The sequence below is a fragment of the Equus caballus genome, chromosome 1 (assembly GCF_041296265.1).
Source record: "Equus caballus isolate H_3958 breed thoroughbred chromosome 1, TB-T2T, whole genome shotgun sequence".
In the NCBI taxonomy this organism is placed as follows: Eukaryota; Metazoa; Chordata; class Mammalia; order Perissodactyla; family Equidae; genus Equus; species Equus caballus.
This window is the reverse complement of record NC_091684.1, coordinates 31,056,901-31,078,870: the sequence shown is the minus strand read 5'-3', so window position 1 is coordinate 31,078,870 and position 21,970 is coordinate 31,056,901. Positions and strand designations below refer to the sequence as shown.

Below are 21,970 nucleotides of genomic sequence, written 5' to 3'. Positions count from 1 at the left end.
GCAGTGTAACTAGCCAGCTTTGCAGGTGCTTTCATTTAAAATGGAAACTTCTGCTCGACCCACTGGGAGTACGTGGCTCCGTTGCAGTCATCATTCCCACTCCCCAGATCCTCCTTTCTTCTCCCGACGATGTGGCAATGATTTCGAGTTGCCCATGACAGTCCTTCCGAATCCACAAAAGCACACAAGCAGGACAGAGGTCAGAGCAGGGAGAGGCATTGGGAGCAAGGGTTCTTTTTCAGTATTAGATAGTCCATCTGTAACGTGCTTTGAGATTGACGAGGATAGAGTTTTCTCCCAGAATATACGCAAAGTTCCTAAAAATAATCTTTTCACTTTGTGAAATGTGGTAAGTGGAAATATTCCTTTGGGTTGGCTCTTGCATGGTAAACATTTGGGAACCATTAAAGCTCCATGTAACGTGAGCGAGTTCATCTGGGCTTCTAACTTGGGCTGATTTGCAGAGTTCGCATTGTGGCTTTGACAGAGAGCTTTTGGCATTTGGTTGTCTGATGTTGACTATTACCCCAGAATGATGAATTTTAATAATCCTAGTTTGCACTCTAATAAGCCTATGTAGTTAAACTGCCCCATCCAGTTTGGAGAACACGGATGTCCCGCGGCACAGTGACCATGACCAAAGCGGGCTGTTTTCCCTTGTCATTCACTGAGGCTCCAAAAGATGCAAGCAGGCAGCCACTGAACCCTACTTTCCCCTCCAGTCTCCAAGCTGAAATGGCGAGTGGAGCATTCTGTATCATGGATCCTGCTCCCCAGATCCAGGTGTCATGAGTGAAGCAGAGTCTCAGAGCAGTGTATAGGTTTTTAGGGCCCCTACCTATAAGTGCAGATTCCATCCAGCCCCAACTACAGTGTAAAATCCTTTTCCACCCTTTCTCCCACTCCATCCCCAATTTTACCCTGGTGTCTTCTCCACCCCACCTCACTCCAACTTACTATCTAGGACAGGTATCTCTTGCAGACTGGCCATGCAAAGGCTGCAGGAATGAGTTCTACCACACTTCTCCAGAGCACTTGGGGGTCTAGAGCAGGAAATCCTGCTCCCTACCACCCAGTCTCTCCAGGGCCAGCTTGAGGATATGATGTAACAGCAACCGTGGGCAAGGGATATGTTGGCTGCTTGGCCTCCCTCCTGTTGAAGGGTCCTGTGGTCAGCTTTATGCATCGCTGTTTGGTCTGTCCCCTCCTAGACCTCTTTGCACTAAACAGAATTTCCCCCCTTGCTTTACTCCCCCAAGCTGTGCCTCTGTGCTCTTAGGAAACGCCACGGGGAATTATACAACTTGAACTAGTTTGCCATGCTGCTGGGACACTCGTATGTTACTGATTTCTTCTCCTTTTTTTTTTATTAAAAGCATTTCCATTTCCCTTGCTCAGAAACCTCTGAATGTATGTGCACAATTACCGAAATGCCGAGTCATCAGCATCCCACCTATTGAGGAATGTCAGGATCTGGGCCATGAAAACATTGTTCTTGCAGAACACTCGGATGAGCTGGGACTTTCTTTGTCACGAAATCAGGGTTCCTTTTCCTTTTCAAAATTTTTTAATAGACCTGATCTTTGTAAGACAGTTGTATCTTTTGATGTTGGGAATCCTTTGGGATTTTATGAATAAAGCTTCAATAGCATTGTTTTTATTTTAAAAAGAAAGCAAGCTGTGTTTCTCCTCCCGGTACCACAGTGATATCGCTTGTGTTTGACATGCAGGTCCCTGTGAGTGACAGTAGAGTGACATTCCTGTGCTGAGAGCCAGTGAGGATGAGAACTTTCTAGGGAACAGGGGTGTAGTTGTTGCCTCTGTTTCCAATAGAGAGTGGAAGTGATTCAGGCAGAACCTTCTAGGATAGGGCTGTCTTTCCCTGTCATCCTCCCTGAATATATCTTAAATTGTGACATAGGGATGACGATGTGGAACAGCAGGTGTAGGGTGTGTGAAGCACATGTCCAACCAGGCAAAGTGGAGGATTATCAAGGAGCAATGGTTATTTCTCAGGGTAACTGAAGCCATAGGCCCTACTCACACTCTCTCCCCTTGTTCTGAACTGAGTTGAGGTCAAGACCCACCAGGTCAAGGTATTGTTTTCCAGGCCACTCCACTCACATGCCAAAAATGCCTGCAGGACTCTCCTGCAGGACTGCCTGCCCTGCTTTTCCATAACAACTAGCCCCAAGGAAGCACCATCCACTTACTTAGCCAGCCACCACCTTAGAACAGCCACAAAGGGTCTAGCCAAGCCAGAACTCATCTGTTAGTTTGCAAGGGACCAGGAGCAGAAATGAAATACATATTTGTCTCCCCAGTACTTCTGCCATTTGCAGTCACTGGTGCTTCACTCTATTCATGGCACCATCACTGTCCCTCTCAGTCTTGGTCACTCTGGGGAAAGGTCTGGTCCTCTATTCCCCAGTGGATAAGTGGGGTCCTAGAGACCTGAGTCTAGGACCCCCTGTTTCACAAGCTCTAATTAAACAGACTAACAAACAAACAAACAAAATCCTGACGCTCCCTGTGGCTCTTCCTCAAGTTACTGGGCCAAATTAAACAGACTAACAAACAAACAAAATCCTGACGCTCCCTGTGGCTCTTCCTCAAGTTACTGGGCCAAATTAAACAGACTAACAAACAAACAAAATCCTGACGCTCCCTATGGCTCTTCCTCAAGTTACTGCGCCAAGGCCTGAGGCTCTCGGTGCTCTTTGTTTCTCATTGCACACTTTGCGCGCTATTTCTCTCTCTTGAGCTGTATTTCTGGAGTGTCCTTCTGCCCACCCCTAGCTTCTTGAAGAAGCCAGCTTCCCCAGAATGACTTTAGGTTGCAGAGGAAAGGCTTCAGATTCCAGGATGATTTGAGAGCTCTGAAACCTTTTTCTCAATGAAATTTTAGATTCAAAATAAAAGCTCCTTAAGGGACTCTTAGGTGCTGATTCATTCATTCTGTACATTTTTATTGAGCACATACTCTAGGCCAGGCTCTGTGCTAGATACTGGGTGTACCATGATGACCAGAAAAGACAAGGTCTCTGCCCTCATGGAATTTAGAGTTGAACTGAGTTGACATAATAAATAAGTACAATCATGTAATTAATTAAAACTTGTGAAAAGTACTTTGAAGGAGTGAACAGGGGGCAGTGTTAGAGGAAAACGGGGGGAATCTTCTTAGGATGGCCAAAGTCTTCAGAGAAGGTGACATTTCAGCTGAGACCTAATGTAGAGGTGGGGAAGGGACTGGGGGGTGGGGAGGAAGGGCATCTACTGAGGTGGAGGACCCTTGCCTGATTGAGGATCCCAAGGCAGCCAGTGGGCTAGAGCAGAGCTAGCAGGGGAGGGTAAGGGAGCCCCAAGATGAGATCAGAAGGGAAATCAGGAGTTGGGTCATGGGGGGCTTTAGGGGACAAAGCGAGGAATTTAGATTTTATTCAGACTGAAGAAAAGGAAGCTAATTTGTGGTTTTGAAAATGTTCTTCTGGCAGCTGAGGTGAGAACTGATTATAAGATTCTAAGTGGGGGACAGACTGTGTCCAGGCAAGGGTAACGGTACCCAGGACTTGAGTGGAGACAGAGATAGAGGCAGATGGGCTTGCTGTGTGGGAAGAGGAGATAAGAGGACTTGATGTGGGACTGAGGGAGTGGCAGGAGTCAAGGGTGACTCCCAGGTTTCTGGCTTAAGTAACAGCTTATGTGTGAATGACATTTACTGAGAAGGGGATGGCTGGAAGTGGAATCCTTAATTCCATAATCCTATCGAGGCAGTGATTATTCTGGTTCTAATGAGAAAGTGATTCAATCTATTGTTATTTTAATCTTTCTGCTAAGTGGTTTGCCAGACAGAACAGCTTGGCAGCTGAACAGATGTCAACCCTCCAGGACTCACTCCAAATTGATACTAATCAAATATTTTGATTGATGGCAGCATTATCTCAACAGACAGAATTAAATTCCCGAGCTCCTGCCCTGAAAGAACAAGGAACAGAATCTCTGAGGAATTGGACTCTGCATTTGAGCCCCTGAACTAAACCTGTGTTATGAGAGGCTGACAGCCCCCCACCTCCCGTTTTTGGGGAAAAATGCACAGCAGCATCAGTTGGGAAGCAGAGGGGTGGCTGGGGCTTTGCAGTCTCTCACTCGACGTTATTCTGCGGTTGAGATAATGCTCGGGCCACCTTAAGAACCTCTCTTGTACTGATCCTGAGGGAGGTAGTTCACATAGTCCATTTTGAAACCAAGTGACATGGTCTTAATTCAACTTTCCCAAAGAAGAGGTTATTGACAATGGAAAGAGAACCTCAGTTTGAAAATTTAGGCGGCCTTTGACAGAAGGCCTGTAAGTTATTCCAGTCCCCCACTTGGGCCTAGAGAGAGCCCTGCCCTAGACCCACATGGTAGAGAGCCCTGCTTTGGCCCGCCTCAGCCCTGGCCTTCTCTGTGGGGTGAGGAGTTCACAGGAACAAAGAGATGTGCCCAGCTAGAGATGTGTTCTTCCCTCTAGACAACGTTTCAGGTACAAGAATCCCAGAATTCCCACCTAAACAGCCCTGGGGAAAGGGAACCAGGAAGCCTGAGGGTAGGGGTTCTCCCCACACAGCCCTTTTTCTGGCACAAAACTCTAAGTAGTTGGACCTGGCCTTCCAGGTTGTTATGAAGGTATATTTGTCAAGGGCAAGGATAGAACATATTTTAACAGTTTACTAATGTGATTTAAATATGTGGTTTGCAGGCCTCTGCTTGTCCCGGACCCTGCCCCTGTTGGGACAGACCTGAGTTATCCCCACTGAAAGGCATCACCACAGGGGATTGGTTATCTGTGCTGGGACAGATGGTTTTGAGGGCAAACCTAAGGCCTAGGCCTTTCTGAAAGAAGGTTTGCTAATGAAGTTTATATACACTCACTCACTCTGGTATAGGGTCTCAGCGTCTGGGGCAGCTAACCACGCTCACAGCACAGTCCTCATCTCCTGCTCTTAACCCGAAGACCAGAAATGAGAAAGGCAGTGGACCACCTCTGCCCCTGCTCCTCCCTGGTAGTGGTCGTGGGGAACAGGAAGAGCCTGAGCAGAGGGGAGTCAGGAGCTCCTGTCTTAGGTATTTGCTCCTCACGGGAATGAACATCAGTGGAGCGGCTGGGCTCTGATGGGGGCGTTGAGGGCCCAGTTCCACCATCCTGTGTTACCCTTGCCTAAAAGTCCTGTGGGACCTCAGTAAACAACACCTCTCTCTCTCTCTCTCTTCATTTCCCTCTCCTTTCTCCCCACCCACCCTTTCTCGCCTGGTTTCCCTCACCTGTCCCTCACCATCTGCAGTAAACCGGTCCCCTTCTCGTGGCAGCGGGTTGAACCGCTCCGAGTCTCCGAACCGTGAGCGCAGTGACTTTGGGGGGAGCAACACCCAGCTGTGCAGCAGCAGCAACAACCTCTACACACCGGACTACTCAGTCCACATCCTCAGCGATGTGCAGTTTGTGAAGGTAACACCCCGGGATGGCCATCCCCTGGTGCCCAGCAGCAGAGTTGGCTGGGGCAGCGGGACAGGATATACGGCCCATTCCCCCAGGTTCCAAGGTAAAGCTGGGTGGCCGTTGTTCCCTGGCCTTATAAGGGCCCTGTTTTCAGTTAGCTTGATTACTATTCGTTATTTGTCAATCTTTTAAGATTTCCTGATCCCCATTTTTCGTGTGGGGAAACTGAGGCACAAAGCAATATGGAATTAATTTGCCTGAGACAGCAGAACTGTTTCCTTTGGATCTCCTGCCATAGGCACCAGTTTGATTTTGTTTTTTCAAGATAAATTCGCAGGTGATTAATAAACCAAGTATATAGAACAAGCCATGCTATGATTTTATATATGAAAGTGTATTTGCACATCTTAATATTTGAATTCTAAAATACAGTTCGGCCTGTATGTTAACTGAAAATCCTTTGTGTAGCTATTACACCCCTTGACATCACTGAGCTATTTGGAGAGAAGCACTTTGCAAATGCAGTGGAGGGAAACTGCAATGCTCATGGCCTTGTAATTAAAGAGGAGGGGAGCTGTTTCTTCGTACCCTTCATTGAGATCAGTATTGCGCAGAGGCCTTCTAAAACATCCTCCTTTCTCTTGCTTTGATAGGTTTTATCTGTTTTTTTTGCTAGCATTCTGCAAACCATTACATGCTTAGGCCTGAGGTCAGGAGAGCGCCCCATTTATCTGAGTCCAACAAAACACCCAGTGAGTTCACTTGGTAACCCTTGTCCCAGTTGCAGGCTAAGTAGTGAGATGTGTATTAAATCTCAAAAGTGGGAGAAGGTCCTTTCCTTCTGTCCAGAACACGTGTCCTGATTATTTAAGAGTGGTGTGCGCTGGCTGGCTTTCTGTGTTCTAGAACTCTGCAGACACCCTGAGCTAAAACTGACATCAGTTGATAAAAGTAACCATGCAAAGTTATCAGAGAGAGAGGCCAAACCTGGGGGGTGGGGTGGGATAATAACTGTTTGTGGGGTGCTCTGTGCAACCCGCTTTACTAGTCCTTTGTCTGAATCATCCATTTAGTCTCACGACCGCCCTGTGAGGTAGATCCTACGGTCATTCCCATTTTACAGATGAAGAAGCTGGGGCTTGAGAAGTATAAGGTCACGTGGCTAGTAAGTGGCAGAACCAGGCTTCAAAGTTGAGTCTCTCTGTCTGCAAAGTCCAAGCCCTCAAACCCCTGGGCTTTAGGGAGAGTTGTGGGAAATCAGAGCTGAAGGAGCCAGAGAGAAGTGACTTTAGGAACTAACCCAGCAGTACCCATGGGCGTGTATGACTGTGGACACTTAACAAGACTAATGAGACGATGAGGTTAAGACTCAGATGATTCTCCTCCCTGTTGCTTCCAGCCCTGAAGTCCCCTCATTGCAGACCTTCCTCAGAGGGAGAGGTAGGAAAAAATGGGAGAAGACAAACTCTACTATGCTGAGTCTTATTGGTTTGTAGTACTGCTCACATGGTTTGTGGGAAAAGAAATTGAAAGTCACAATGTGAGTAAGTGGTTCAGCAAATCCTGACTGAATGCCTGCTCTGTGCTTGGCACTGTCTAGCCATTGGCGAGATGCTGTGGTGAACAAGACAGCAAGCTCCTGCCTTTATGGAGCTTCCGTGCTAAAAGAAGGAGAGAGATGATAAACAAGTAACCACATAAATAATCTAGGCAATTTCGGGTAGTGATAAATGCTGTGAAGGAAATAAACAAGGTCATGGCATAAACAGTGACTGGGCAGAGTTGGCAAGGAGGCTGCTTTAGAAATGGTTATCAGAGCAGGTTGAGAAAAGGACATTTTTGCTGAGACCTGAAAGGGGAAGTGGGAGAATGTTCAAGATAGAGACAACAGAGGCAGAAAAGAGTTTGGTGGTTCAAGGATCTGAGTGCTGGCCCATGACGTGCAAAGACGGAGGCTGATATGAGATGAGAATGGAGCATCAGCCGCAGTGTTACCTGGCGTCTTTAAGCCAGAGTAAGGCATTTGGATTCTATTTCAAGTGCACTGGGAATTTTTGTTAAGTTTGTTCCTCAGGTCTTTCCATTTGTCTTAGCCTGTTTAGGCTGCTATAACAAATTACCATAGACTGGGTGACTTGAACAACAAATATTTATTTCTCACAGTTCTAGAGGCTGGAAGTCCAAGTTCAAGGTTCCGGCAGATCTGGTGCCTGATGAGAGCCCCCTCCCTGGTTTGCAACTGACCGTCCTCTCCTTGTATCCTCAAATGGTGGAGAGGAGAGAGGCGGGGAAGCAAGCCCTCTTCTTATAAGGGCAGTAATCTCATTCATGAGTGCTCCATCCTCATGACCCAGTGACCTCCCAAAGGCCTCACCTCCAAATACTACCACCTGGGGGGGGGGGGCGGGGAGGATGTTAGCATATCAATTTTAGGGGAACACAAACATTCAGTCCATTACACCATTTGTTTCATAAGTTCAGAAAATCAATATGAGGATTTAGCTTGCTGCTTTGAGGAGAAAAGTGAAGCAGATTTTGAGGAGTTGTGTTTAATGGGCAGCTGTGGTAGCCCCGAGTTTTCTGAACCACCTCTAGGTGTGCCTAGATTGGAGCGCACTTTTAGGAGACGGATTTGGCAACTCTTCAAAGAGGAATGTGTTAAGGTGAATACCTAGCATTAAGTTTGTAAGAATTTTCTTAAAACTTACAGCTGATCTCACTTATCCTCCCCTAGAACATGAGGAGAGGGAACACTCTACAAATAAGGAGGAACGTAAAAGGGAAGTCTCTTTCCTGACGTGAGGCAGTGGGGGTGTTGAGAACCCCAAATCCGAGGTCAGCTCTCAGGTGCGGTGACCAGGGCAGTGACCAGGGCAGCTGAGCAGCACAGAACATCGTCCTTTTTTCTACCTAGACATTTGGAAATAGAGAAGATTAAATATCAAAAGTAGAAGTTGAGAAACTAATTAAAGCGTTATTTGAAAACTTTAAACTTGTGGCTCCAGTCTCCTAAAAACTTCGATTGGAATGGGTGGTTCTGTAGAAGGGAATTTGGGGAGTTCAAACTCTTGTTTTAACACAAGTGTTTGTTCTATTTTGGTGTGTTGGTTTTCTCATTTGTTTTGTTTTTTCATATCAGTTAAGATGGCGCCTTAAACTAAACTTCAGAACTCCCTCCTCGTGATTTAACGGACTTGTGAGGGCTGTTGTTGCGGCTGCTCTTTTATTCACCTCCCCTACCTGCCTCCCCACCTTTCTTCACGTGAAGAGAGTTTTTGAGGAAGCTAAAGAGGACACTATGCAAAAGGGGTGTTTTCACTGGCAGAAGCCCCTTTGACTGACTGGAGGAAGGTTTTGCAAGGGCTTTTCATGTCCAAATAGAATGACGTTCCAGAACTGTTTATTAAGTCCAGGAGTAATTTGACTTAAAGATGAGTTAGAAAATCAGATAGAAAGTGTATCTAATGATTATCTGGGAAAGATATTAAAGCCACTATTAATAGTAATTAATAAGTTATGAAGGTAACAAAGAATCCTTATGAATTTTTTTTAAATGTGTTCTGTAAATACCACTATTGAACTAAGAATATTTGGCAGATGTCTTATAGTCTGGGTTGTGTAACCCTGCCACAGGCCCCATCACCATCTGGCGGCGGAATCCCTAAATTACAGGATTGTGTTTTGAGGGATGAACATCATAAAATGATGGGAGATGTCACACTGGCCAAAAGGTTAACTTCTGGACACGTTGGCTGCTACGCCAAATGTCCAAAAGGGCACCCTTACCTTTTGTTAGTTTCCAGACGAACAAAGCTCCACTTCCTTTGTAATTTAGAGGATGCTTGAGTTCTTAACTGGCCAAAGTACAAGAGAAGAAAATTTAAACTTGAGGCATTGCTAAGAAATGGTTGTGTCTACAGTAATGAAGAGAGAATAAAAATATATTATCTTTTGAACAGTGGTTTGATTCCCTCAATGAGCCAATCAATAAGTATTTGTTGAGCACTAATGATTGTTCTGGGCACCATGAGATATACTAAAGAAATATAAAACATATCCTCTGCCTTAGAAAGAGATTAAGATCTAGTTAGGAGAAGGAACGTAAGTTAAATAACAGTGACCAATGCAGGGTAGTATCTAATTGATTACAAACTTGTATGGCACTTATTTTAAGCACTATATTGGCTGGAGAATATGCTGGACCTTTAAGAATTAGGAAAGAATAAGATGGGAGGTGAGACAATACCATGAGGGGGGACACTGATAAACAGGGTAATGGAAGGCAAGTAAACACAGTGCATTCCAGGAACTGTGCAAGAGGAGCTGAGCTGGACTAGTGGTTCTGCTCTGACAAGCAGTGGGAACACTACTGGCCATGCAAGGCTGGATTATCAAAACAAGGCTGAACGGTTTAGGTTGATCTGCTAGACCTTTGCTGTCCAATACAGCAGCCAGTAGCCACATGTGGCTATTAAGCACATGATATGTGGCTCATCCAGATTGATGGGGGTGAATGTAAAATACACATCCGATTCAAAGTCTTGGTACAAAAAGGAAAGTAAGATTCCTCATTAATAATTTTATATTGGTGACATGTTGCAGTGAACTTATTTTGGATATGTTGGGTTAAATGAAATATATTATTAAAATTAATTTCACCTGTTTGTTTTTACTTTTTTTTTAATGTAACTGGTAGAAAATTTTAAATTACCTGTGTGATTTACCTATTTCTACTGGACAATACTGTGCTAGGGAGAAAGAACCTCTCATAGGTTGTTGAACAAAGGAAGGCAACTGATAAAAAGTGATGCTCGAATCTAGAAACGCAGCTGGGGAGAGCTTGCTTCCCTGAACTCATTTCTAAGGTGACACATTGACATGGCAGTAGTTTATCATTTTTTAAAAATTGTTTTAAAAGAGGAAGCAGTTCGAAATCAAGGCTGTGAGACACATAGAGAAGGTAACCAGTGGGTAGAGCCTTTCCTTTTACACAACCACCCACCAATGCAGACCCTCCCCAACCTCTGCCCCCTACCCCCATACCTGGGCTAACAACCACACCACCCCCACCCCTACACACACACACACTGCCGTGCTTTTTCCCACTAACGTTAGATCCTGGTTGCAGCTCTTTGAGTCTTCTCTTTAACACCATTAACAAATGGTTGTTTAACATTTGTGTGAATGCCTCCAATGACAGGGAATTCAGTACCTTACAAGGAAAGAGTATATTTACTACTCACTGTTGTTACCAGAAGTAATCCTTTATTCCCAGCTCATGCCTTCCTCCATAACAGTGCTTAAAGAGAGGCTTAGGATTCCTGGATCCTTGATTCCAGGTTACTGAAATCAGGGCCATATCACTGTTTCTAAGGAACAGAGAGTGGTACAGCTCATTGCGTGTACAACCTGGACAGAACCTTTCCAAAAATGAATAAATTAGTTAAATAAAATAGTGTACTTTGTAACACTTCCAAGAGGCTTCTAGCTTGGGGACCACAGCTAATGTACCAAATGATAGGAGCCCTAAGCCCACAAATTTATTTCAAAGTCAACCAGAAGAGACCCTCTTCCTTCTCCCTTCCTCCTCTTTCCTTCACTCACTGTCTCTTTTCTTCTCCATCTTCCTTTCCCATTGTCCCTACTTGGAACCTCCTCCCTTCCCCTACTTTATCTTTTGCTTTATTTCCTTGGTTAAGGATTTACTTTCCCAAGAGCTAGTCTTGCCTTCACAGCACCTCCCATCACACTTACTCTGGGGGCAGAAGGACACTGCTCCTTCCCCCACCCCCACCTCATGGTGTAACGTAGATAGTTTAGACATGAGGAGATGGTATGTTTGACGCCCTTCTTTGAAATGTCAGCGCATTATAAACTTAAGTTGTGAGAGATGGGTGTGGATCATTCCTAACAACTGTATAACACATTCACTCTCGTTATCTCATTATCTCTGGGCAACTTTTACAGGCTCAAAGAGATTAATGATTTGTCAAAGTCACCCAGCTTGAAAGTGGCAAAACTGGGACTTGAAGCTTTGTGTTGAGTAGGCAGTGTGTTTCACACCGTATTTTCTAGGTGAAGGGTCATTTGTCCTTCTTTGACTAAACTGGAAGCCAGATCTAAACTAACTAGTCAAGAGAACCCGAAGTAATATCAAGTGCACTTTTGAGCTTATCAAGTGTCATTTAGGAAATCTTCCTGTCCTTTAAGCCAGAAGAACCTGCAAGACTCCAAAGAAAGCTTCACCTTCAGAAAACCCATGCGCTCATTAGAAAATTGGGCTTTGATGATGACCTTGGTTCAGGCCATGTGCCAGACCACAAGATTACAAAGCAGTTATTGGGGCACCTCCTCCAAAGGATTGTGAAAGGCAACCTTAATGGGTGTGTGAAAGGCAGCACACAGAGCGCAGGCTCAGACGATTTTCCCTGGAGAGCAAGAGTAAAGGCCCTTTAAATGAAATCTCCAGATTGAAAGGGGTGCTGTTATTAGACTCTTGGAGTTTCCTTCCCCTCTGAGAACTTGGAGTCCACATTCTCTTTTCACCTTCCCTCTCTCTGGCTCCAGGAGTGAATAGCACTCTTGACGCAAATAATCCATAATCAATCTATAAATCAAAATTGGAGTGAGTTTATTATGAGCCAGGTCTGAGGACTATAGCCCAGGGCCTTCCTTCCCCAAGGGCATCAAAGAAGGAGGGTATACAGAGTGGTATACTGTCTTGGAACAAAGAGCATACATCACATATGATAGGAATGTCCCTTTTGCAATAGTCATGAGGTTGCTTTGCTGGCACAGCAGATCAGTGGTCACAAGAAATAATCCTCATTTCTAGAAAGAGATGCTTATTGTTAAGGAAATGCCAATATCGGGGAAGATACATCCTATCTTTAAGGGCATCATTCTTGTCTTTGGGACATTGTAAATGTTTAAAGCAGATGTATAATGCACGCTCAACAGGCTACAACAGGCCCTTTTGGAAATACAAGATCAGGCCAAATTAGTTTTAAACCAAATGGCTTCCTCGTATACTCCAATATATCCTATCGTTTTCCATTTATTTAACAGAACTTTCCCAGGCAAAACACACACCATATGAGACAGTGCACTGGCTAGGGCTTTGAAGGCTTGCTAACTGTCAAGCCCCAGGCAATCCCTCAAACTTTCTGGACCTCATTTTCTTATTTGTAAAGTGAGGATGATTAAGACCTCTCATGCCTACCCCATACAGTCATTACAAACAGCAAAGGAGGTAACACATACCTGAGTGCTCTGTAAGCCATAGTGCACTAAATAGATGGAAGTTTCTGTCCTCATCTGCCAACCTCTATCTGCAAAAGCAAGCTCCTCTGGATAACACTAGCACTAGAGCTTTCACCAATTTCTGAAAATTTAATATCAGTTCCATCTCTTTAGGATATTTGTAGCATTTCCAGTAATATGTGTGATTTCCAAAAATAAATAATCCAACGATGTTTTAAATAAAAAATTTAAAAGACATTGCAAACCAATTTGGTGAAAAAGCTATCAGGAATAAGTTTGTTACTGCAATTAAATACTAGATTTATCTGTGAGCTTCCTCGTCATAAAAGCAAAACAGGAGAAATATAGTGGATATTTGAGTTCTCATCCAATATAAGGAACTGTATAATTCATCTAGAGAAAGGAGCTTCTTCCTGGCGGTAATTTCTTGATGGATTCCTGTATGACTATGGAAGACATCAGCAGAAAATAATACATATTGGCTTCATCTGGTTTTGCCAGAATTTATGTTCTTCATATGGAGGTTTCTTATTTTAGCCCTCTATACAAGCTGGGGGTCCAATATGAAAGTTTAACATGAGTGAAGGCAATTATTGAGGGGAGTGAAAATAATAATTGATTGCAGAGGGACTTTTCAAGAGTCCAGAGCTGTGGTTCTCATCCTTGGCTTGCATTGGGATCACCTGGGGGGCTTTAAGAAACACTGATGTCTGGGCCCCCCTTAGAGATTAGCATATAATTGCTGAAAGGTGTTGCCTGAGCGTAGGATTTTTTTAAAGCTCCCCAAGTGATTCTAATGTGCTACCAAGGTTGAGAACCACTGTCCCTGGAGTCATGAGTAATTAGCATGTCACTTTGATCCTTTATCTGAAGACTTACAGGTCCCTGAGCCATCAGCATGGACTGCATCACAGTGAATTTGTTGATATTGTGTGATTGACCAAAGATAGGGTTTTAGACTAGTTGAGGGCAGGCTCCAGAGTTGACATCTCTTGCGGAAATTTTGGAACCTGATTTCTCTTCTCACTTCCCAACAGACAAGGCTATAAAAGTCAGGTGTTCTCAACAAGAACATTGACAAATGCTAAGTTGAGACCCATCGTTCCATGCCATAAAGCATAGGACATATCATTTTGACTTGAAAAATATCAAAGTCAGTTGTTAACACTTTGCTGTTTTATCCTTTTAAGTCCTTTAAAGGGAGAAAAACAAAAACCTGAGTAGGACGGTGTCTGATTTTAACTAGGTCTTAAGTCAGTGGTTCTCAAAGGGTGGTCTCTCCAAACCAGCGTCATTAGCATCACCTGAGAACTTGTTAGAAATGCAAATTCTCAGGCCAGCCCCCAGACCTAGTATGTTAGAAACTTGAGAGTGGGGCCCAGTAATCTTGTTTTAACAAGCCCTCCAGATGATTCCGATGCAGAAGTCTGAGAACCACTGATTTCAACTGTCAAGAGGACTGTTTTTGCCTCCTCGAATGGGCAGTAGTATGATTGAAGCCTGGGATCTCTGCATGTGTGTGTTCTACAAGTTTTGCAAAAAGACATACATTCTTAATTGGTGTTTTTGTGTTTAATTAGTAGTGCTTAGAATTTGCTTGATTTTCAGGCAAGATTTCCTGAAGTTTGTTAGGGAAGAAAGAGAGGATTGATAATGTACAACTAAGTAATGGGTTCCCAACTTGAGGGAAAATCAAAGATTTCTCTTTGTGAAGAAGAAACATTGCCTGAATGGTTGTTGAGATGAAATATTTTGGCTAAAATTGTGACCTAATATCCAGGATGAGTGCTAAATAATCTTAAAACAAGAGATTGTGTCAAGAAGCTCTTGTTAGCGTTGGTGATTTTAAGACATTTTGGAGGAATCAGAGGACCATAGGATCTAGAAAATGTGGCAAGAACATCATAGAATAATAAAGCAGAAAAAATTAGCTCACCCAGTCAGTAAAAAGTATCCGACCAACAGCCTGTACGGAAAAGGAAGGAGGAAAACCTGCTGGGTGGGGAAGGCAGAAGTGGGATGAGCCAGAGATGACGAAGAATCAACCCAGAAGGTGTGAGTAATGAGCAGTCTAGGACTGACTCAAGGCCTTGGGTTTGGCCCTCACCCACAGCCCCCAGGGAGGCCAGGCATGGGACACACCCAAACCAGGGAAAGGAGGGCCTGGAGAGCAGGTGCTGAGAAGTCAGCAGTTGACAAGGGGCCACTGTTGAAGGAGCCCTTGCCAGATATTAAGCCAACTTCAAGCCCCTTGTGTTCCAATGTGTAAATCTTAACCATCCCCTCTCCTGTTTCCAGCCAGACATAGTTACTGTTCCAACGTGTAATACCAGTCCTGCCCCTAAAGGAAAGAGAAGGCAAAATGCGCGCAGTGTGTAGTTGTGCCAGTTCTCCAGCTAAATACATGCAGAAGGGTGCGAACACTTTAGGGGACTGAGGACTGGGAAGGGTGCTGTGCCATGAGCATTTTCATTTTCTCCCAGTGCCATTCATTGATTAACAGTATCACATTCCTATACTGGGAGGTGCAAAAACTGGCCTCTTTTCACTGGAAACAAGCATTCACAGCACCAGTCTGCAACACACACCCAGAGAACAGGGATGACGGAGAAACCTTCTTCCCACTTTCCAGAAAAGACATTTGATCGTATTTTTCCTGCTTGGAATTATAGAAGTTCCCTTCTGTTCTGGCTGAGCCTAACTCTCCAGATGCCTTCACTTGCCCGTGAGGTTTGACACATCAGGAAAGTCATTAATATGATTCCTACGAGACATGTGGGAGACACCTCTGCTGTAGACTTTTCCCACAGAGGAGCATGATTCCACATCTGGTGATGGGCCAACTCCAAATTAGAAATGCCCCTGCTCTTGAGCCTCAGCCTCCAGCTTCCTGACTGTAAGACTTGGGGCAGCAGAGCTTCCCTTACCAGAGTCCCCACTGACTGATCCCGTAGGAGAGGGCCCTTGGCAATAATATAGTGTATGTTTTAAACTTCTCCATGGGCAACCACCCTAATGGAAGATGCCCTCCATCCTCTCCAGGGTCTCAGGAGAAGAAGGCTTGGCTTCTCCAGGTGTACTGGAGGAGTCCAGAGCCAATAAAAATGAACAGTGGGAACTCTGGTGGCAAACAAGCAAAGGGTCCTCTCATTGTCCCTCAGCCACTGGGCTGGTACAGCTTGGGTAAGGCCCCCAGTTCATGGATCCTAGGCCACAGAGGCCAGGAGTTTCTAAGCATCCTGGTGGGGCTACTTCTGAGGTCATGAAGGCTGGCCACATCCAGAAAGGGCTCTGCCCAGCTCCTCCTGAGTTTCCGCCCTTCTCTGCCTCTTCCTTCCAGATCACACGGCAGCAGTACCAGAACGCGCTCACCGCCTGCCACATGGACAGCTCACCCCAGTCCCCTGACATGGAGGCTTTCACTGATGGAGACTCCACCAAGGCCCCCACAACCCGGGGCACACCCCAGACTCCCAAGGATGACCCTGCCATCACCCTGCTGAACAACAGAAACAGCCTGCTGTGTAAGTCAGTCAGGCAGATGGGCTGGGTTACTATGGGGTGAGGATGGCTCTGCCTTCCTCCTCAACGAGGCCCAGAGCTGCAATCTTGTGCTTCATGGAGCCCCAGGTCTTCTTTAAAGCAGAGGGGTGACATGCTTGCTGTCCTCCTCAGGCAGCCGCCCCGATGGGCTGAGAAGCCCCGGTGAGGTCGTTTACCTGAGGATGGAGGAGATGGCCTTCACCCAGGAGGAAATGACGGACTTCGAGGAGCACAGTACACAGCAACTCTCACTGTCTCCTGCAGCTGTTCCCACCAGGGCAGGTGAGGGAAGGAACCTGGGCCGGCAGGAGCAAGAGGGGTCACCACCACCAGGTGCTGGGATGACCCAGGGCGAGCGGGTGAGGGGAGCCTGGGCCCCAGCCCCTGTGTAAAATTTCCACCTCCTTACACCGCCAGGGAAGGAAACTAACACTTACTGAGCGCCTGCCATGCGTCAGGCCAATCTTAATCCATTCTCCCAGGAAAGCTGTGTGTACAGCAGTGATAGGAGCTGTATTTCCTCCTGGATTCAGACCCTGGCTCCTTCATTTAGGAGCTTTGCAATTTTTGGCAAGTTGCTTTAACTTAGGATTCAGTTTCCTTGTCTTCAGAGATAAGTTTTCTTATGTGATAGATATAAATCATGGTGGCCAGCGCATAAAGTAGCTTTGAGTATAGATGAGATAACATATATAGAGGGCACACCACGGTGCTTGGGACCATGCTCTCTAAATATTAGATAGTTATTATTATACCTACTTTACAGATTAAGAAACTGAAATCAGCCATCACTTACTGGCAGAGCTGTTCCTTTCTTTTGGGCCCCAGAGACCGGCGGTAACTGTAGGACTTATCCTGAGGTCTGAGATCGTATCACCTCCCTCTGAGACACTGAACGTTCTGTCTTGACGGTGATGTTGCCCCGAGCTCCCCGTGTCCCACCAGTCCTGGGATCCTTCTGTGCTTGCCTCACTCAGATATACTTCCCCAGGCATTCAGAAGCCCCCTCCACCCACCCCCCAGGCCAGCAATTACCCCACCCAACCTTTCAGACCTGCCCTAGTCCGTAGTCTGAGACCCTCAAGTCCAAAGCAATGACCTGATGAGTGCTCATAGATTTTTGAAGTCAGCGAGACAGCATATTTGAACTTGTGGCTAACTCAGAAAATCTGGAACACACAAAATCACCATTGCAGGACCTGGATTTAGAACTGGTGTTCTTTTTCTCCTGCACAGACTGAATTTAGTGGCTAAAGCGTGTAGCAGGAAATTGTATAAAGGAAGAAGAATGGAGGAGACGGGCTTGTCTTTGGGGATCATATAGTCTATCCTCCTTGTATGACACATGAGGACCCTGAGGCCTGGAGAAGGGAAATGACTTGCCCGAGGCCATACACTGCATTAGAAGTGGGCGAGGCCTCGTCGCTTTGGGTGCAGAGCAGTTTCCAGTACACCACTTTGCATCCCTGGTTAACTTCTTATTGCATTTGCAGTAAGGGCCTGAGCCACTTCCCGGCTCTGAGAGTCTGTGGCTCCCTGAATCCCCACTGGGTTTGGTGGGAGAAGATAAAGGCATGTGTTTGTTATTGAACTTGGTGATTTTCCAAGGCCTGTGCAGGTAGAGGAAGGAGCCATCCCCACCTGTCCTCACATGTACTCTTTGTCTAGCAGAGATACTGAGTGGAGAATGTCTTGTTCTCTTCTTCTCTCTCTTGCCAAACAGTGTTTGGATACTGGATTCCCACTCCTGTTCTCTGTCTCGTTGTTCCTTTTGTGGCACTAAAATGCCTCTTGCTAACTAATTAGAGCCAGTGCCTTCCTGGGCATCCCTCCCTACAGCCACCACTGCCTTGGCTCTTGGTTTGAACTTTGACCTGCTGAGGAACATCTCCCAGAATCACCCCACCTAGATCCCTGGGTGTGTAGGTTGGAAAGACTCGAGTTCTGTCTTCTTTCCTTTCTCTCAGCATCAGATAGTGAATGTTGTAATATCAACCTGGACACAGAGACCAGCCCCTGCAGTAGCGACTTTGAGGAAACTGTGGGCAAGAAGCTGCTGAGAACCTTGAGTGAGTAGCTTTTCACCCAAACAAAAGCCGCCCACCAGCTGGCTAATAGAAACGTCATGTTAGGTTATTACTCCTGGAGGAGGAACTGCTGACTCCTTTTGCGAACCCTAATGAGGTACAATTGTGGAAATCCATAATACGGCTTGGGCCAGTACCGCACCCTTGATGGGTTTGGGGATCTGTCCCATTCAGTTGGTGATTTGGACAAGAGCCTGCCATCCGTGGCCAAGAGCCAAATCCTGACCTCCCTCCCTGGCCTGTTCTTGTAAATAAAGACTTATTGGATCATAGGCCCATTTGTTATCTGTGGCCACAATGACAGAGTTGAGTAGTTGCACCAGGGACCAAATGGCCTGCAAAACCTATAATATTTACCATCTGGACCTTTAAAGAAAGAATATGTGTCCAGGAGACTCAATACAAAAGGAAAGCAATATCCTCTATGGAAGGAAGTCAATGGCAAGAGAACAGGGTGGAAAATATTTCCTCCTAAAAACAACAGAGCTGGGAGCAGAGTGCCCTCCCATCCTTGAGGATAATTATGTAATTACCCCCACCTGCCCCAGTGCAGAAGGGAAGTTACTTAGAGCTAGAGAATGAAGGTCCCGGGGAGTGACTCCCAGCTACACCCACCACCCCTGGCTGATGGGACCTGAAAGGCTGTGAGAGTCCTCTTTCAGTGTCTGGCAGTCATTTGGCCCGGGGCCTCTAGGGGATGGGGAGAGCATGATCCTGAGGCATTGCATGGGCTTTATTCAGTCCTCTCCAGGAAATCGCCCTTCCATTGGCATTAGGCTGGGTTTGTGGCTTTTTGGGGATGTCATCTCAGTGGAAAGTGCAGCCTAATCCTTCAAGATGTAAATATGCTATTAGCACCAGGATACAATGCAGATTACTTCCTGCCAAACTGTTAAGGGCTTTGTCTCCATTTCTGCTCCTATTATGAAAAGAGCTTGGACCACCAAGAGAGTATGAATGTCCTCCTGGTCTTACAATTGATCCTTACAAACTGTGTTTTTCAGGTGGTCGAAAAAGGAAGAGGTCATCAGATGGAGAGCGAGCCTCTGAGGAGAACTCCAACTTAACGCCTCTGATCACATGATGGGGCAGACTGCATTTGCTGGGTGTGTGAGATTGCAGAGCTTTGGGGGAGAACCCACCCTCCCATCATCTGCTCCCCCCCAAAGCCTCCCACAGGTGACAGAGCATTCTGCTTTCCTTACCACCTCTTCACCCCTAGCTGTCAGTTTGGCAGATTTTCCCTCATTGCCTCCAGTTTGACTCAGAGCCTTGCTGTGGCCGTAATGGAAGGAGGTGCCTGCAATGGAACATGCTAGAAATGGTCTTGTCCACAGCACAGTCTGGAACTGGAGAAGAAATGACCCCAAGCTGACAGTGCCACTCTGGGACCCCTGTTGCCCTTTGTTGTTTGGGATCCCCTGATGCCATATTTCATGCTTAGCTTAATACAGAAGGTGCCACCGGCAGACAGGGACATAGGAGGCTGGAGTAGCAGGTGTGAAGGTTAATTTCAGGAGATGCACCAAGAATTCCTCCAGAACTTTAGAACAGAGGGACTCAGCTATGTTGGCATGTGAAGTTACAGTACAGAAAACTGTCAGTGACCAGTTTCCTGTTAGATAAGGGTTTCAGCAGCCTGGGAAGTGTGTCTCAGCTGGAATGGAAAGAATGTGAAATGGAACCTCAAGTCACTGTTTTTCCCAGGGACGCATCTGTTTTGGCTCCCAATCAGCAGTCATCAATCCATCAATAAATCTGCTCTGGAAGAGGAGGAGCAGGGAGCAGAGAGACCCAATTGGGAGCCAGAGATGGAACTTCAGAGATGGAACTTCAGGTTTTAAGATCAAATCAAAGCAAAAAGAAAAATAATTATATGGAAAAATTCTAAGCTGTTAAAGTGAGTTTAGCCATGACAAACCAAAGAGTGCCCAGGTCAGCCAAGAAGGATGCAAGCTCTCGTGGGACTTCAGTGTGCATCCCACAGGAACAGTGAAGAATCACTCTTCTTTTTCATCCATTCCTCTCACCCCCACCCTTACTCCACCCCAGCAGGTCAGCTAAGTGTACTTTATGCCGAGAACTTACTAGATCTCTGGGTTTTCACCTGGATGTTGGGGTAGATGCAATTCCAAGCGTAACCACCAGGTGGCAGAATGACTGCATATACCTACTTAATAAATCGTTCTGATGAGGAACCACACACCCAGACTTTGGGAAAATGTGGAAGTAAGTGAAGGTTGTCCTTGGGACATCTGTCTCCCTTTCTGACCTGTCTCCCAGCCCTTGGGTCCCTTCAGTCAGGGATCCAGTGATCCAGCGCCGCCTGCTGAATCTCCAAACCATTCCCAAACTTTTCCATCCAGGTTTACCACCCCTTTCCTCTAAAACCATTACTCCCATCTCTCCACACCCTTTCAATCAATAATCACATGAAGAGGTGGGAGATTGATAATTCCTCTGGGTTATTTGCATCTCAAAAGAAAATGCTTACCCACAGGAACCTTTAACTCAGGGGTTCTTAACTTGGGGTCCATCACCCCAGAGGGTCCATTGTTGGACTTCAGAGGGTCTATGAAAGCCCTAGCACTGTCCGAATTTAGTATATGTGTTCTTACGCGTGTTTTCCAGAAGCCTACAGCTTTCATAAAATTCTCACAGATCTCAGACCCACCAAGGGTTAAAAGCCACTATTTTAACTAGTGGAACTTTCAGCCCAAAGTTTCTGCAATGCAGAGTGAATAGTGGGCAGTTTGAGACAGATTTTTAGTTATAAGTGGTCTTCTCAAGTGTCCGTCACCTCAATGGGGAAAGCTGGCACCCACCAAGCCGTGGAAGTCCTCAGAAATTCTTGGCACGCCCTAGAGTACTGTACAACTTGGACCCCACATAACGCGGCCCCTGCTTCCCCGCCAAACCAGAGCAGGTATTGCAGACAGGAGGGCCACAGCACGTGGAAGTAAAGACTTTTCAGCTGGAGATGGCTTTTCCAGTAATGTATTATCGGCTTCATACCGCTTGCCTGGTTCTGCCTGAGGCTCAGCAGTGCATGACTTCTCGTAAATAACTCCGCAGCCACCACCCACCCCCAAACCTACTCTTGCCTGGTAGGAATAGGCAAAGTGTCAGACACCCTTGGTGCTGGTTGCCTCAGACCCAAACCAGTGAACGGTGAGTTTCCAGCAAGAACTGCCATCATGCAGTCTTGCCCCGCTGGCCACTGGCCCAAGGGAGCCTGCCTGGCTAGTCTTCCCTACCCCTTAGGCCACGGGGCTCGGGCCACTGCTGCTGCAGTACACCCCTCCCTTTGCAAAGTCCCCTAAGGAGCCTGTCACCACTCCTTTCCTTATTCCTCGCCGCCTCCCCTCCCAAGGTTTTCTTCAGGTTAAAAAAAAGTTTAAAAAAAAAAGAGGATTTTAAAATAAAGCATTTATGAAGGCTCAATAAATTGTAAATAATTTTTAAATAAAACGAAAATGCCTTTCCTGGAATGTGGCTGTTTTCCTTGCCCCTGGAATCTGAGAGTTCTGAAGTGGCTTAATTTGAGATGCAGGTTGGGTGGTGCACACCTATAATTACCTCACCTGAGGCCCACCTGCCT

At 46.0% G+C, this 21,970-nt stretch overlaps 1 protein-coding gene and 1 long non-coding RNA gene across 6 annotated transcripts in view; one reads left to right on the top strand and one right to left on the bottom strand.

Moving 5' to 3' along the window:
* The window catches only part of CNNM1 (cyclin and CBS domain divalent metal cation transport mediator 1), a 62,046-nt gene extending 40,186 nt beyond the window's left edge, over positions 1-21,860 (top strand). For 3 of the 5 annotated variants that reach the window (XM_023641163.2, XM_001500236.7, XM_023641146.2), the window contains 5 exons: positions 5,322-5,485; positions 16,080-16,263; positions 16,415-16,564; positions 18,250-18,351; positions 19,374-21,860. In XM_023641163.2, the coding sequence (XP_023496931.2) occupies positions 5,322-5,485; positions 16,080-16,263; positions 16,415-16,564; positions 18,250-18,351; positions 19,374-19,453 (680 nt within the window). In that variant the 3' untranslated portion in view covers positions 19,454-21,860. The remainder of the gene's footprint in view (positions 1-5,321; positions 5,486-16,079; positions 16,264-16,414; positions 16,565-18,249; positions 18,352-19,373) is intronic. The other 2 variants (XR_011421947.1, XM_023641170.2) reach the window with 2 other exon arrangements.
* Positions 7,608-10,232, bottom strand: LOC138915752 (uncharacterized). Its single transcript, XR_011421953.1, has 2 exons — positions 9,263-10,232; positions 7,608-8,386 (listed from the first exon to the last, which is right to left on the bottom strand). It is a non-coding gene; the product is annotated as an uncharacterized lncRNA (long non-coding RNA).
* Positions 21,861-21,970: the final 110 nt, after the last annotated feature.